Source organism: Melospiza melodia, chromosome Z (genome assembly GCF_035770615.1).
Source record: "Melospiza melodia melodia isolate bMelMel2 chromosome Z, bMelMel2.pri, whole genome shotgun sequence".
NCBI lineage: Eukaryota > Metazoa > Chordata > Aves > Passeriformes > Passerellidae > Melospiza > Melospiza melodia.
In genome coordinates this window covers 1971701-1985988 of record NC_086226.1, presented here as the reverse complement: position 1 = coordinate 1985988, position 14288 = coordinate 1971701, and the positions used below count along the sequence as shown (strand labels likewise).

The 14288-nt window shown below is 46.0% G+C and overlaps 1 protein-coding gene across 4 annotated transcripts; it reads right to left on the bottom strand.

The window, feature by feature from the left end:
* Positions 1 to 281: 281 nt before the first annotated feature.
* HDHD2 (haloacid dehalogenase like hydrolase domain containing 2) lies at positions 282 to 13597 on the bottom strand. Of its 4 annotated transcripts, none has more exons than XM_063180224.1 (8): positions 13558 to 13597; positions 13154 to 13222; positions 11320 to 11454; positions 8424 to 8632; positions 6165 to 6249; positions 2824 to 3040; positions 2072 to 2135; positions 282 to 1358 (listed from the first exon to the last, which is right to left on the bottom strand). In XM_063180224.1, the coding sequence occupies exons 3-8, from the start codon at positions 11418 to 11420 to the stop codon at positions 1255 to 1257; spliced, it is 780 nt and encodes a 259-aa protein (XP_063036294.1). In that variant the 5' UTR covers positions 11421 to 11454; positions 13154 to 13222; positions 13558 to 13597; the 3' UTR covers positions 282 to 1254. The 4 variants fall into 4 exon arrangements, with proteins under 4 accessions (XP_063036294.1, XP_063036293.1, XP_063036290.1 ...); XM_063180223.1 differs by lacking the exon at positions 13558 to 13597 and adding an exon at positions 12762 to 12780 and having other exon boundaries at positions 13154 to 13374; XM_063180220.1 differs by lacking the exon at positions 13558 to 13597 and having other exon boundaries at positions 13154 to 13374.
* Positions 13598 to 14288: the final 691 nt, after the last annotated feature.

Genomic DNA, 14288 nt, shown 5'->3' with positions numbered 1-14288 from the left:
ATGTGGCACCTGTGGATGTGGGTCACTGCTGGCCTTGGCTGTGCTGGGGAATGGTTGGACTCGATGATCTTAGGTAACTTTTCCAGCCTAAATGATTCTGAGATTCTGTGATTTATTCTTGAGTTTGTACTGCAAAATCTCCTCCATCCACCCATTCTGTTCCTGGCATAGTCTAAATCTGAACGTAGTAACCACCCACCAAGGGAGGCTGCAGAGAGACACTGTCACATGTGAGGAGTTCATTCATCACCATGGTTTTGTTTAACAAGAACGAGCATGGCTCATTAACACAAAACTGTATTTTCAATAAGGTTAATACTCCAGTAATGCATAATTACAATCTAATAATTTAACACACAGGAGCACTGTAAAACAACTGTAAAGGACTTTGATTATTACAGTTTGCAAATGGACCAGAAAAGCCATTTACCATCATTACAAAGTTGGTTCATATTGGGGGATGTAGTACATAGGAAAAGCATTGCACGCTACAGAATTAAATTTCATTTTACAGCTCTGCTAACCAACTGTAAAAAGTGGAATCTCTCCCCATGGCTTGTGAAGGATTTTTTCCATAACATTAAAAAGAAACAAAAAAATCCCCAACAAAAGTGAAATTTTGCAACTGTAGCATTAATAGGACCCTGCTGAAGACTAATTTTAAAAAGTCACAGTCTCTAAGGCATTTAATACCAGAGTTTTGTTTCTGTATCATTCTTTTTAATAACAGGATCTAATTAAAACATCTGTAAAATGCTGACAGTTTTTAATTTTATGTAAAATTTGAAAAGCAAATAATAGGATCTCTAATGAAAGACAGCCACAGTAGTTATTATTAAGCAATGGTGATATTTTCATTTAAGAGTCACTTCTAAATGAGCATAATCTCTACCTTTGAGTCAGAGCAGAGCAGAGCCATCAGTGAAATCACTACAGGCCACTGAGCTCTAAGGCTCTGTCTGAGCTTTGTTTACTCGAGTGTTTTCAGTGCATGTTTTCAGTTTAGCTTATTCTGCAGAAGGTGACACTTTCCTGATGGCACTTTTCATCAGGTATTCTTTGAAAAGTGGAAATAAGGAAACACTGCCCTGTGTGTGTGCCTGTGCTGGGCCCACATGGATCCCCTGCCCCTCACAGCCCAGGGTGGTTTCTGGTGGATGCCACGCATGCACTGATCTTGAGACTTAATTTTTGAAGCAAGTATGAAGGAAATTGTTTGAAACAGATGTTTCTTCAAGCTACCTGTTCCCTTTCTCACAACATCTGCTTCAGGATATGTTCCACTGCCTCTGGGAAATTCTCACAGGTCAAGTAGGGAGCCGGGTTAATTTTGTTTTCATCTGCTGGACGGTATTTACCTGTAACAGATTAACACAAAGTTAGTTTACCAAACTCCTTTTTTTTCCCCCTTCCTAAAATCTCTAACCTAAATTTCATGTCTTTCATTTTGAACCCAATACTCCCTGTTCTATTACGACAGTTCCTGATGAAGAGCACCTCTCTGAAGACTCTTCTCAAGAAAAGCCGGATAACTTCCCTTCATTTTCAACATGTCACACTGTGTGGCATGAGCAGCTGCCACCTCAAAGAGACCTTTCCCAGTCCATGGGTCCATCAACAACACAAACAATACCTGTCAATCCCTCCAGGTTCCACTTCCATACAAAGCAAAATTACATTTGTAATTGTTAAGGAATGTCACCAGAGCTCCTGCACGATCAGAAGTTACATTGCTGTGACTGATTTTGGCAATCTAAGGTGTGACAGTAACAGCTCCCTCTGTTCTGTGATTACTGCTCTGGATTTTTGAGTCAGAGCAAAAATTCACACCTAAAAGAGCAGCAGTCCCCATCCATGGCTTTGGTCAGCCTGCCATCAGCTGTGGTCTGTGCTGTGCTCTAGCCCTGCTGTCACAATGTTCTGCTTGACAAGTTGCCTCTGGCCCACCCCAGCAGGGATGTGGAAGGTGGGGGCTGGCCCCAGGGCTCAGAGTTCCTTCACTTCTGGGCACACAGTGAGACCACTGAAGGCACCACTGTCTCCTGAAATGATCAATCCATTGAGTACTTACCTGTCCTTACCAAAATCCCACGCATGCCTGCCTGCTGGGCACCACCAACATCATCCCTGCAGTCCTGGGACACAGCAGGAGAGCAGGGGTTAGTGGGCACAGACACTTCCATAACCGTCTCTGCTTTGCACATCACTTAAAAGCAGGGACACAGAGTCAGATCTTTCAGCTACCCCATCGGTCACACTGTCACAGGAGTGGTTTTGTGTGTGCTCTCTGCCTGATCAAATAGTGACTGAAGTAAGAGAGAAAACCCCATGGATTACACACTAAATCCCGTGAACTTTCAAGGAATTGTTTAAGTTGGAAAGGCCTTCTAAGACCATTGAGGCCAACCCTTCCCCCAGCACTGTGCAGGCCACCAGTGACCCATGTCCCACACATGCACACAGCTTTTAAACCCCTCCAGGGATGGGGACTCCACCAATGCTCTAGGCAGCCTGTGCCAGTGCTCAAAGTCTTATTTCATGAAGAATTTTTCTCTAATATCTCATCTAAACTTCCCCATGCCCAGCCTGAGGCCGTTCCCTCTGCTCCTGTCCCTGTTCCCTGGAGCACAGCCCGACCTCCCGGCTGTCCCCTCCTGTCAGGAGCTGTGCAGAGCCACAAGGGCCCCCCTGAGTCTCCTTTGCTCCAGGCTCAGCCCCTGCCCAGCTCCCTCAGCTGCTCCTGGGTCCTTCCCCAGCTCTGTTTTCTCTCTAGAAATGACAGTTCCATGCTCTGGAGCCCCCTTTGAGGTTGTGCCCACGTACGTCTCCAATCATGACGGCCTCCTCGGGGGCACAGCCCGTGCCCCGCAGAGCCTCCAGGAAGAAAGTCTTCTCTGGCTTCCCCACCACGGTGGCTTTGGTGTCTGTTGCATACTCCAGCCCTGTCACAAAAGGTCCAGGTCCCAGACACAGGCCATCCTTCTTCTTGAAATACCTGGCTTTGTGGATCGCTATGAGAGGCGCCCCCTCCAAAATCAACCTAAAAAATGAATGAATGAATGAAGAAGAGAGCACAAAAATTATATTAAAGGAAGTATATTTACAACTGAAGGCCTCAAGAGGCTTTCACACAATCCCAGAATGGTTTGGGTTGGAAGGGACTTTAAAGTTAATCTCATTCCACCCCTGCCATGGGCAGGGACAGCTCCCACTGTCCCAGGCTGCTCCCAGCCCCATCCAGCCTGGCCTGGGACACTGCCAGGGATCCAGGGGCAGCCGCAGCTGCTCTGGGCACCCTGGGCCAGGGCCTGCCCACCCTCACAGGGAACAATTTCTTACAAGTACAGGATGAATAATTTGACCTTTATATTTTAGCACTGAAGGAATTACAGTAACAAGCTGCATTAAAAAAAGCTCAAAGCCATTTGAGGCATTCATGTCCCTCTGAATTTCCCTGTTTACCCTGGGAGTTTGAGCAGGCTCGATTCCACAGAACCTGCAACTTATTTCTGTTATGTGCTCTGCAGATTTTCATTGCAGCAGACACTGCATCCCCCTGTCCTGCAGCAAAGGGAAGCTGTGTAGGTGCTGCACTACAGGAATGCTCCTGGTGCACCAAGCACAGCAATTATTGCAGTCCTCCCCTCCCAAGTTTCAGTGCAACAAGCACTGAACTGCCTTCTGCACTGCCAAACATCTTCCCTTTGATTTTACACTTTCTCCAGGTAATGCAGGTCATTCCAATCTTTATCACACCAGTGTAAAACATCAGCTGTTACTCTCAGGGCAGAAAGGAGGATTCACTTTCCCCTCTACCCCTGATTTACAAAACAAAACAAAACAAAAAAAAAAAAAAAAAAAAAAACAAAAAAAACAAAAGCCTTTAAGAAAACAAAGTCTTGCTTTGCCCCTGTTGTAGGAGGCTGGCTGAGGTGAGCTGGATTCTCCTAGGAGGATGTCTGCAGAGCAGTCTGGAAGCTCTGAGCAGGGCATAAATGATATTTCATTTCACTTAATTATCGCAAAACACTCCTATTGAATCAATGCATTCCAAAGCAAGCTGAACAAGAAGAGAGCTGGGTTGTGTTTCTGTGAGCAGCCAGACATGGTTCATGATGGGAGGATGCCTTTAGGACACAGAAAAATTTAATTTGACAGCATCACCACAACCACTATGTTCAGCAGTTTGCAGGAGAGATCTCACCTGAGAGAATTCTTTCAAACATGGCATCAAAATCCCACTTATAAAGGAAGAGAAATTTAGTCTCAGCCATTTCAAGTGGTGCCTGGAGAACGGCCAGACTCTGCATATCTCGTTTTGGGACTCGTGTTGGGTTAGATTTACCTAAGTTAATGTTGGGTGTCAATGGAATAGTTGCCTGCCACATAATTAGTCAGCCTGGACTCCTCACAGTTGGTGCAGAGGAAAAAAGCACTCCTAGGGCACAGTTCAACTGCCCTATTTTAAGCACTATTAGGTAAAAAAATGCCCTGAAGTGCCTCTCTTATCCCTCCAGAGCGCAGATCACCAGCACAGGCGCAGGAACCTGCGCTTAGATATCTGCATTTAATCAGATTCACCTCAGAGTTCTGCAATCCCGATGCAATTCCATTTTCAATGCAAATCCCAAGTGACTTAATTATTGAGCAGTAAAGGGGAAGGAATAGGGCAAGGCTCGACAAGAAGAGAATGTGCCTGTGCCCAGTGTTTCCATCAGGCCTAACAGAACTGACACCAGCAAAAGTTTATCCCCCATAGAGAATGGGGGGAAACACCCAGAACAAATCAGTGAGGTGTTACAGGCCAGACAGAACCCATCCTGGCTTTTTTTTAAAGTGTTTTGTTCTTCAGCCCGAAGCAAACGATGGATATTATTCAACAATTAATATATTTAGGACAGAAATACAAATCAATTGATGTAAGCACTGGGATAGTGAACAGGTTAAGCTCATGCAGTTGTGAAATTAAGAGTCCACTAATGACCCAAAGTAAAATTCCAAAATCAATGCCTTTGGCAAGGCTTACTAACCAGGCAGACAGGGTCAGTTTGGGTCAACATCTGTTGATGTAACACAGAACTGGCAGCAGATGAGGACAGCATTGGCCTCTCACTCCAAGAAACCTCCCTAAGACACTGGTGGGCAGTAACTGATACTCCCTCTTCTAATTTTATGTTTTAAAGACGGGTTAAGGCGTTTGGTATGAGGGTTTTCACTGGATTTCAAGGTGCAGAACCATGGTAGCCCCCATCCAGTGAGCAAAGATGGGGAAGGGCTCATTCCACGCATCACCAGGGCTATGCTCACCTACAGGCTCACATCCAGAGTCTGAAAGCTGAAGAGGCTTTTCAAGTTAAAATATAGTGTGGAGTCAAGCCAGAACCAGTGAGAAGAACGCATGGTTCTGCACTCATGGATGGTCACAGATGGAGTGTGGCTCTGACTTACCCCTCAGCCTAGAGGCAAAAAGAGCATTAAAAATAAAACACTCAAGATCAGCTCCACAGCCCACCTGGCCCAACAGGTTGTGCTGGTCACTCCTGAACAGAAGATACTGTTGGATATCCTGCATTAGGCAGGTAAGGAATAATCTGCCCTAAACACCAGATTCCTTCCCTACAGCACACAGGCTCTGAAGGCTGAGCTTTGAACACAGAATCTGCCTCTCCTCTTGGAGAAGAAGAAACAGCTTCAGGCTGTGTCAGGGCAGGTACAGGTTGGACATGAGGAGGAATTTCCCCAGGGAAAGGCTGGCCAGGTATTGGAAGGAGATGCCCTGGAGGTGTCCAAGGAAGGCCTGGACGTGGCACTCAATGCTCTGGGCTGGTGACACAGTGGGGATTGGTCACAGGTTGGACTCAATGGGATGGGGGTCTTTTCCAACCCAATTAATTCTGAGAATGCTTCCCCACATCCCTAGTTTTGTGTATTTCCCCTTGATGAATTGCTAACTTTTCCCCTCAGTGACAGCTGTGACTGCACTTCTGCATTATTTAGCCTGAAAGCTGTAGAAATGAGGTCTGGACTGCCTCAGGTTCCTGGTGGAGAACCCAAATCCCACAGGGTTAGTGGCTCCCTCACAAGCTGCACAGTGTGTGATATTCCTACCACTCTTTTATTCCCAGAAAGAATCCCCCTCCAGCCCCTGCCAGGGGCTGCCTTACCGAAAGGCTTTGTTCATCATCTCGTAGTGGAAGTGCTCAGGAGCCAGTCCCACCACCACAGCATTGGGGTTATCTGTGCCAATCCCTAGGAAAGACAGGATTTCATTCACACTTAGCAGCCCACAGTCAGCAAAGTGCATTTAATCACTTTAAGGCAAAACCAAGCATTTTCTGACACAGTCAAAGCACAGAGACTGCTTTTATGTCTTTTACAGATGAAGAAAGCATCTGTGGGAAAGGTGCTGGTCTATCCAGACTGTTCCATCCTCTAGGATCTGGACAGTCTTAACAGCAGCTGTGGGATGATTCTGCTACTGCTCCCACTGAAATGCAGCAGGACACAAAAATCCCTCTCTTAACTGAATGACTGCCTGCCATCTGAGAACCCCTCTCTACATACATTTATGTGCTTTGTAAGACAGTAAAGCAGGAATTCAAGTGAATCCCATCCAGTTTTTCTACTCCGTCTAGCCACAGGAAATTCTACTGACTGTTGTTCCATTCTGACAATAAAGACAGTACTGCAACATGGCCCAAAAGCTGTTACCCTAGATAAATTTGGGCTTTTCTGGAAGGTTTTTTTCAAGGTGGTTTAGTGCCATTGGGAACAGCTCCACTGCAGTCCCACCCCTGGACAGAAGCAGCAGTGGAAGCAGAGTAGCGCCAGCAGGAGGGTTTCACTAGTGGCATGTTATCAGCTGAGGATTTTGTTCCACCTTCAGACACACCCTCTGCACCTTCAGCAGCACCACCAGAGCTCCTGGCTGGCTCAGGCCTCCTGCTGCATGTCCCTCAGGTGCTCAGCCAGCAGAACATCCACTCAGAGGTGCCACGGTGGGTTTGTGACATCGCCCAGAAGCATCTGATCCCTTAAACCAGGAAAGGATTCCTTCATCTGCCTGTGCCCAGCTTTAACAGAGAGATTAGCCAAGAACGGCTCAATAGCAGCCATTAACTGGAATTTAAAGCACTCTCCACTGTACTTACATGTTCCAAAAAGCAGCACTGAGGATATGTGAGCCAAAGCCCTTGCAGAAAAAACAAATCAAACAACTCACTCCAGACCCCAGCAATACAGATGATGCACCAATGTGACCCCAAGTTACCTGTGACTGTGCAAAATTAGCATCAGCTCCTGAAAAACTGATGGAAAGATCCCAAAACCATGGAGACTGAGCTGATTTAAATGCTGTCAGTGAAAGAGCTGCTGCCTCTGCTGTTTCTCACCCAAGAAAGCCTTCCTGGAGCACAAATATTGCTGGGGGCACATTTCTCTGAATATGCTGTTAGGTAGAACAGATTACCAGGTTTCACTGCTCTCACAGAGGTTTTTCTCCTGAACATTGACAGCCCTGAATTTTTTGACCAGACTATGGCACCAAAATTTAACAGAAAACTCCTAGAGCCTGGCAAGATTACAACCTACTTAAATTACACAGCCAAAATATTTCAGTTTGTAAGGCAAGGGCAAGGCAACCCATCCAAACTTCTGCTTGCCTTGACTTTAAATAAGAAATTTTGAGTGTACAGTATACAGTTTTCAACTCTAAGTATGTTAAAAATGTGGGTATTTTTGCTACTCTTGATGTCCAAGTGAGAACACATCCTTTTCTGCTCCCTTGATTACTGAGGGAGGGAAATGGGAGCATCTGTTAGCAAAGCAGATCTTAACCAAATCCTTAGGGATGACAGTTTGGAGGACTCAGCCTGATGAACCTTCTGTCACCAGTGAAGGTATCTAAGTACATGGGGTGAAACCTAAATGTTAAATATAAGATCAGCAATAATTGTCTGAAGATTTTGCATTTAATAATAATCCATTAACAAAGAAACAGCCTGCTGTGTGTGCCTACACACAGTTTTTTCAGCTCTTTATGAGTAAAACTTCTGCTGGAAGTCAGGTATTGCACAAGTTGACACATCTTTGCTACAAAAAAAAATCAGCACTGGTAGGTCCAATAAAGCACCAATAACCTCGTGATAACTACTACTTCATATTTTACACTGGAAATGAATGGAAAGCACTGAGTTTTACCTGAATTCCTGACTATCTGAAGGCCTTGGCTGCCATTCCCACTGCTCCTCAAGTAGACACAACTTCAGGCTGTTTGATGTTTGATTTAAAATGAAGAAAGGACCTTTATGACCCTGCAGCATTCCACATTTAGGCTCCACCATGGCTGGTGGTCTGTAGACGATCGAGAGCACAACGTCTCGTTAATTGCCGTTCACTAATTAGCTGCTTCCTGAGCACCTCACCTGTGAAATCAGGCAGGGCCTTGTCATCCACCAGGAGCAGGGGCCGCACCTGCTGCTGCTCCAGGAGGTTCCTGGCTGCTGTCAGGGAGGTGAAGATCTCGTGCTCGGCGATGTCGAAGCCCAGGCGCGTCAGCCGCTCCAGCAGGTCCCTCTTGCTCTCCTTGGTGGTGTTGGTCACGAACCGCACGGTCAGCGGGGCACCGCGCAGCCTGGGGGGGACACAGGGGCAAACTGGACACAGGCTCCTCCTGTTCCCACACCTCTGCTTCTCTCTGGGGCTAAAGACAGCCCCAAGGGCTGCACATGTACCAGAAACCAGGAAATTCTTCTTCTCGAAGCCCTGCCCAGGGGGATCAGAGACCTTGGCACAGGGCCCAAGACACCTGTGACTTTGATCTTGACCCATGGAAAAAAAAAAAACAACCTTGTATGAGGATTTACAAGCCATGAAAGTTTAGGTAGAATGATAGTGAATTCACCACAGGGTGAAAAATAAGATTTTTGAGATGTTTAGAATGGAGGCTCAGGGTCCCAAGATGCAGAAATTTGGGCGTGCCTTGTCCTTTTCCTTCTTCTTCCTAGCCTCCCTCTTCTGGGGGGATGTTGGCACTTTTAGATTGGTTTAGAGTAGAAGCTCACTGTCTAACACAGGTGATATTGGGAAGTTATTGTAAATAGTGTACATGTAGTTTTTAGTATAAGAAGATAACACTACCCCAAGGTTGGGCAGTGTGCCACAACCCGACCTGCCAGACAGACCTCAGCAGGTTGGAGAAAGAATTTTATAGATAAGAAACAATAAACAACCTTGAGAACAAGAACTGAAGAGTTATGCCAGGCTGGGAAAAGAGACTTTCTAACGCATCTTGGGGTCACTCTGACCAGCAGAGATTCTGAGACAGATGCAAAGAGCACACGTGACTGGTGCCACACTAAAATTTGTATGATGTGGAACAGACAGCAAGAATTACACCCCCCAGACCAAGAGAAGTCATCCTCCCTTCCTCTCCCTCCCCTACCACAAAGATTCCTTAGGAAAACTGTGATTGCAGCTCCCTCCTCACAGCAGCAGCCAGCACATCCATGATAACTATTCTGAAAAAACCTTTTTATTCAAACTACACAATAAATAAGACAGTCCTGCTTCTTGATCAAAATAAGCTTGTTGCTGAATTAATATATTGAACTCCACTGCTGGGTGAATTTCCCAGCAGCTGTGGCTCGTTCAGGAGGCTCCAGGAGCCTGTGTTACCTTGGTGGTGGTTTTATGCCAGCTTCTGCAGCCATTTCCCCCTTTCCTGAGGAACACCAGTATCACATAAAACCACATTATTGCCCTGTGCTGACAGTAAATGCTGCCAAACAATCAAATAATTTTAAGTGACAGTTTCAACAGCATTCCCTTTAATTATTCCCCCACCATCACTTTCTCTGTTGCTATAGGAACAAACACAGGCATCAGGACTGTGTGGAGAACATCAGAATAAAGTTGGAGACTTGCTTTCTCCTGCCACTTTCTTCTATCTCTTGTTTTACACTGACCATTCACATGTATGAGCTGAAAAGAGTCCTCTGGTTGATGATAAAATAAAAAATATTATGATTTTTCCCTCTGTACCTCAATAGGCCACTGTGAATGTAGTAACCCTAAAATAGGCACCTCTCCATTTTTTCCCTAAGCAAGCTGCATGCCATTCCTTCCAGCTTCTCTTTGGGAAGGAGAGGGATGTGGACTGGCAGAAAAGAGAGTGGGATAATAATTTTTGCCAAACCTCTGAGCCAAAAGACCTGGCTGTTTTTTCTGCCACCCGCCCTCCATACCTGTGACAGCACACATATATTATATGGAATTTCAGGAACATCGACTCTCATTTCTCCCTGCAGCAGGAAACAGTATAGTGAGTGAAAGGGCAATGAAGGAGTACCCAATGTTTCAGCAGTTTTTACTTCCTTGCAGTTTTACATCTTAAGGACATAATAACTTGCACAGCATTACCTGCGGGAAATGCAGCTTTTTCATGCCTCTGTGAACTTTTCCTCTGAGCTACAGTCCAGCTGTATAAAACCCTTAGCAGCCCATTCAGCTCCTGTAGAGAATTCAGTTCTGCTCCTATATCCTGATTAATCCTTACTGCCCCAGAATCCTAAAGTGTCCCCCTTCATTCACCACAATATCACCTATCACTCTGGGATTTTTCCTCATCCATTGCAAGATGTCTTCTCTTGCAACACCACAAATATTCCTGGGAATGTGTGTCCTATTTCACCACTGACCTGGCTGGAATAAATCACTTTGCTGTGCCTCAGTGTCTTTAGGCACTCTTTAACCAAAAGAGAAAGAGTTAATTTGACTGCCCTGTTTATTAATGTGTTGAAATTCCTACAAAAGTAAAAAGAAATGAGGTTACCTACCTAGCAGAAAGAAACTTTAAAAACAGTAATAACCAAGAAAAGCCTTGTCTGAATGAAATTAAAACGCTGCAGAGGCTGCCTTGCTCCCTAGACCAAGCTTTTCTGTTATACCACTTTATCTCAGCACAGATCTAAAAGATTTGACAATCAGAGCCCTGAGGAACAGCTCAGCTGAACTGATTTTGGGGTAATTCACCAGAACTCAACTTCAGCTGTGGCTGTCTCACCTGTGAATCAGTGGAGACACCCTGAATATTGGGGGTTTTATGTCTAGAAAAGGCTCAAAAAACACAGGAAGAGCCACTGAGGAAAGCAGCAGGGGCTCAGGTGACACCAGTATCTCTGTCCACCCTTTGCCGAGCTCTCCTGGCACGAACACAGCGCAAAGGATTCGGCCACGTGCTCACCCCACTCACCCACCCCTTTGTGCAAACAGCATTGACACAACCTCCCAGAGCAAACCCAGAAGAGAGGGGAAACTTGCCTTTTGAGGGCCTCCTGGGCGCCGGGCACAGCTGTGTCCTCGATGTGGAGGGTGCCATTGAGATCCACCAGCACGGCCTTCAGCGCGCGCCGCGCCGCCATCGCGCCCGGGGACAGGCCGAGGCACCTGGGACTGCTGGGGAGTTAAAAAAACCCACATAACTGATATGGAGTGGGGTGTTTTTCCTCACAAAGACTCTGTGGAAATCGGGTGCTGTTTGTTCTTTAAATGCATCAAAATAAAATAAAGTTGTCTGAAGGACTCAAGGGTTCTGGGGAGAGAGAGGGCCATTAGGCCTGGGATTGCTGGCGCAAGGCCTCAGCAAGTCCCGCCGACACCAACAGTGAAAATAAAGACACAGTGCTCTAAAGTGCATCTCTAAAGCTGCATTTTGGCTGTAAAGCTCAAAATGCTCAGCCAAAGTGGAAATTGTTGATTTTGTTTTTTGTTAAGAGTGATGCAGCCCATACCGCAGCCACTCTGAGGCAGCTCAGTCAGGATTTTTTCAGATTTTTAGCCAGGAAGCTCTCAGGGCTTAGGCAAATCCAGCACCACAAAGGGTCACTCCGCACTCTTGCAAAAGGGGCAGTTTTTCTGGTTCCACGTATTCAGCCCAAAATAAAAGCCAGGATTTGAAGGGTAAAGGCACCAGGTGAACAGAGAGGTGATGTTAGAGTCCCTTGGTTAAAGATCTGTCTCCAGAAACAAACACTTCCCACTCATTTGGGCTGCGAGCCCTGCATTTTACTCTATGAACAAGTCTGAGGAGCTGTTTCTCAGAAAACATCCAAGACAGCAAGATTTTCTCCTCTTTATTACACAAGAACAATCTGAGAAGGCCGAGAGAGTAGGGATTATAGAAGAAAAGCTTTGGGGTGATCTGAATTTGGCTTTTCAGTACCTAAGGGACAATTTCCAAGTGATGGAAGGACAGCACCCAGGCAATGGCTCCCACTGCCAGAGGGCAGGCACAGATTCTGGCACATTGGGAATTAGGAATTGCTGGCTGGGAGGGTGGGCAGGCCCTGCCCCAGGGTGCCCAGAGCAGCTGGGGCTGCCCCTGGATCCCTGGCAGTGCCTAAGGCCAGGCTGGATGGGGCTTGGAGCAGCCTGGGATAGTGGAAGATGTCCCTGCCCATGGCACGGGGCGGGATGGGATAAGCTTTGAGGTCCCTTTCTACCAAACCTCTCTGGGATCTGCCAACCCTATGAGTGACCAGAATTTTGTGCTCAGCTAGTTTGGTTACATACAGCATGTAGTATGTCTGTACTTTTAAAAAAGCACACAAAGTAGTCACCACTATGACTGGAACCTGTCCTAATAGATTTCTGTCAGTTTTATCTTTGCAGACATTTTTATAAATGGTCTTGTGGCCTGGGGTCGCAGGTACGTGGCGCGCGCGCACACACACACACAACAGGAAACTTTGATGTTCCACTACCGTTATTCCTGCTGGTTCTCTGCAATAAGAAAATAAATAAAAATACTTCTCTTACTGTTAAAGCCAAAGTTAAATGCTAAAGACACACATCTGAAAACAGAACTCCTTAAGAAGCTTCATCAATTTCAATGGAAATTGCTGCTATCATTATTATTATCATCACTATTATTACTACTGTTACTGTTTTTATTTTACTGTTACTATTTTATTTTTACCCTACATTTCCATCGGTTCTGCTGTTCACAGTCCATTTATTTGGGAAATATGGAAGTTATCAGCAGAGCCATTTTCAGCACACCCTGATTTTAAGGAAAAAGCTCATGGACTGCCAAGAAGTTCTAAAAAGCCTCCAGAACCTCAGTTTTCCTAATCACATCCCAAGGAAAACTCACCTTGTCAGGACAAAGGGACACCCCAGCCCCGGTCTCTGGGACAAGGACACGAGGAACACAAGACACAACCTAAGGGAAAGAGGCATATATTCTATAGAGATATATGTGATATATTCTAGAGATATATGTGGTTATATAGGTCCCTCGGTGGAAGGACGGGGACGGCAGAGGTGCGTCCTCCCGTCCCCCAAATCCCCCGTCTCTCGGGGATGGTACCGCCCCTTCCCGCCAGCTCACAACAAACACAGGGGCTGGCCCATTCCCTACCGGGGGAGTCCCGACCGCGGTGGGCTCCCCTTTCCCTGACGCCGATGGTTCCGCCCGCCCGTTCGCGGCCGAAGGCGGTGGACGCGCCCACGCGAAGGAGAGGGGGGAGCAGCCAGCGCGGCTCCCCTGGCACTGACCTGTTCCCGCCGCCGCCGCCGCCGCGCTCTGCCCGCCGCCCGCGGGGTCCTGGCGGAGCCGCGCCCGCCCATCCCCGCGCCGGGCCCGCCCGCCGCCAGCGCGGCAAATAATAAACAGAGTGTAACGATTATTGCCATAAATAAATACCGACCTCAGCCCGCAGCGAGCCTGTCGCCAGTCGGCGTCCGGCAGCCGCGACAGGCAGCGCGGGGGGCAGCCCGCAGGGCCCTGAGGGCGCACCGTGACATGGGTATGGTTAAAAATTATATAAATTACACCCGTTCTATGCATTATATCCCTATTGATATACCTGTTACAGCCTCTTTATCCTATGTATGTAATATGTAATCATACCCTATGTGGCTATGATCATAAATCATGTAAATTATATCCCTTATATCCTATATGGACATGTTTGTATCCATAGCCATGCACTATGGATATCCATAAACTATTTTTTTTAATCTCTATATGTTTTTAATCTCTATATTATGGATATATTATGCCCGGTATGGATATCATACATAATAATGTATTCATATATCAATATTGTTATATTTATACATATATATATATATACACGTTATAAAAATGTTATCATATCCATATATGGATATATTATACCCATAATATCTCCACGGTAACTAGTATATATTTATATATAAATACATACATATATATATATATATATATATATATATATATATATATATATAAATACATACACACA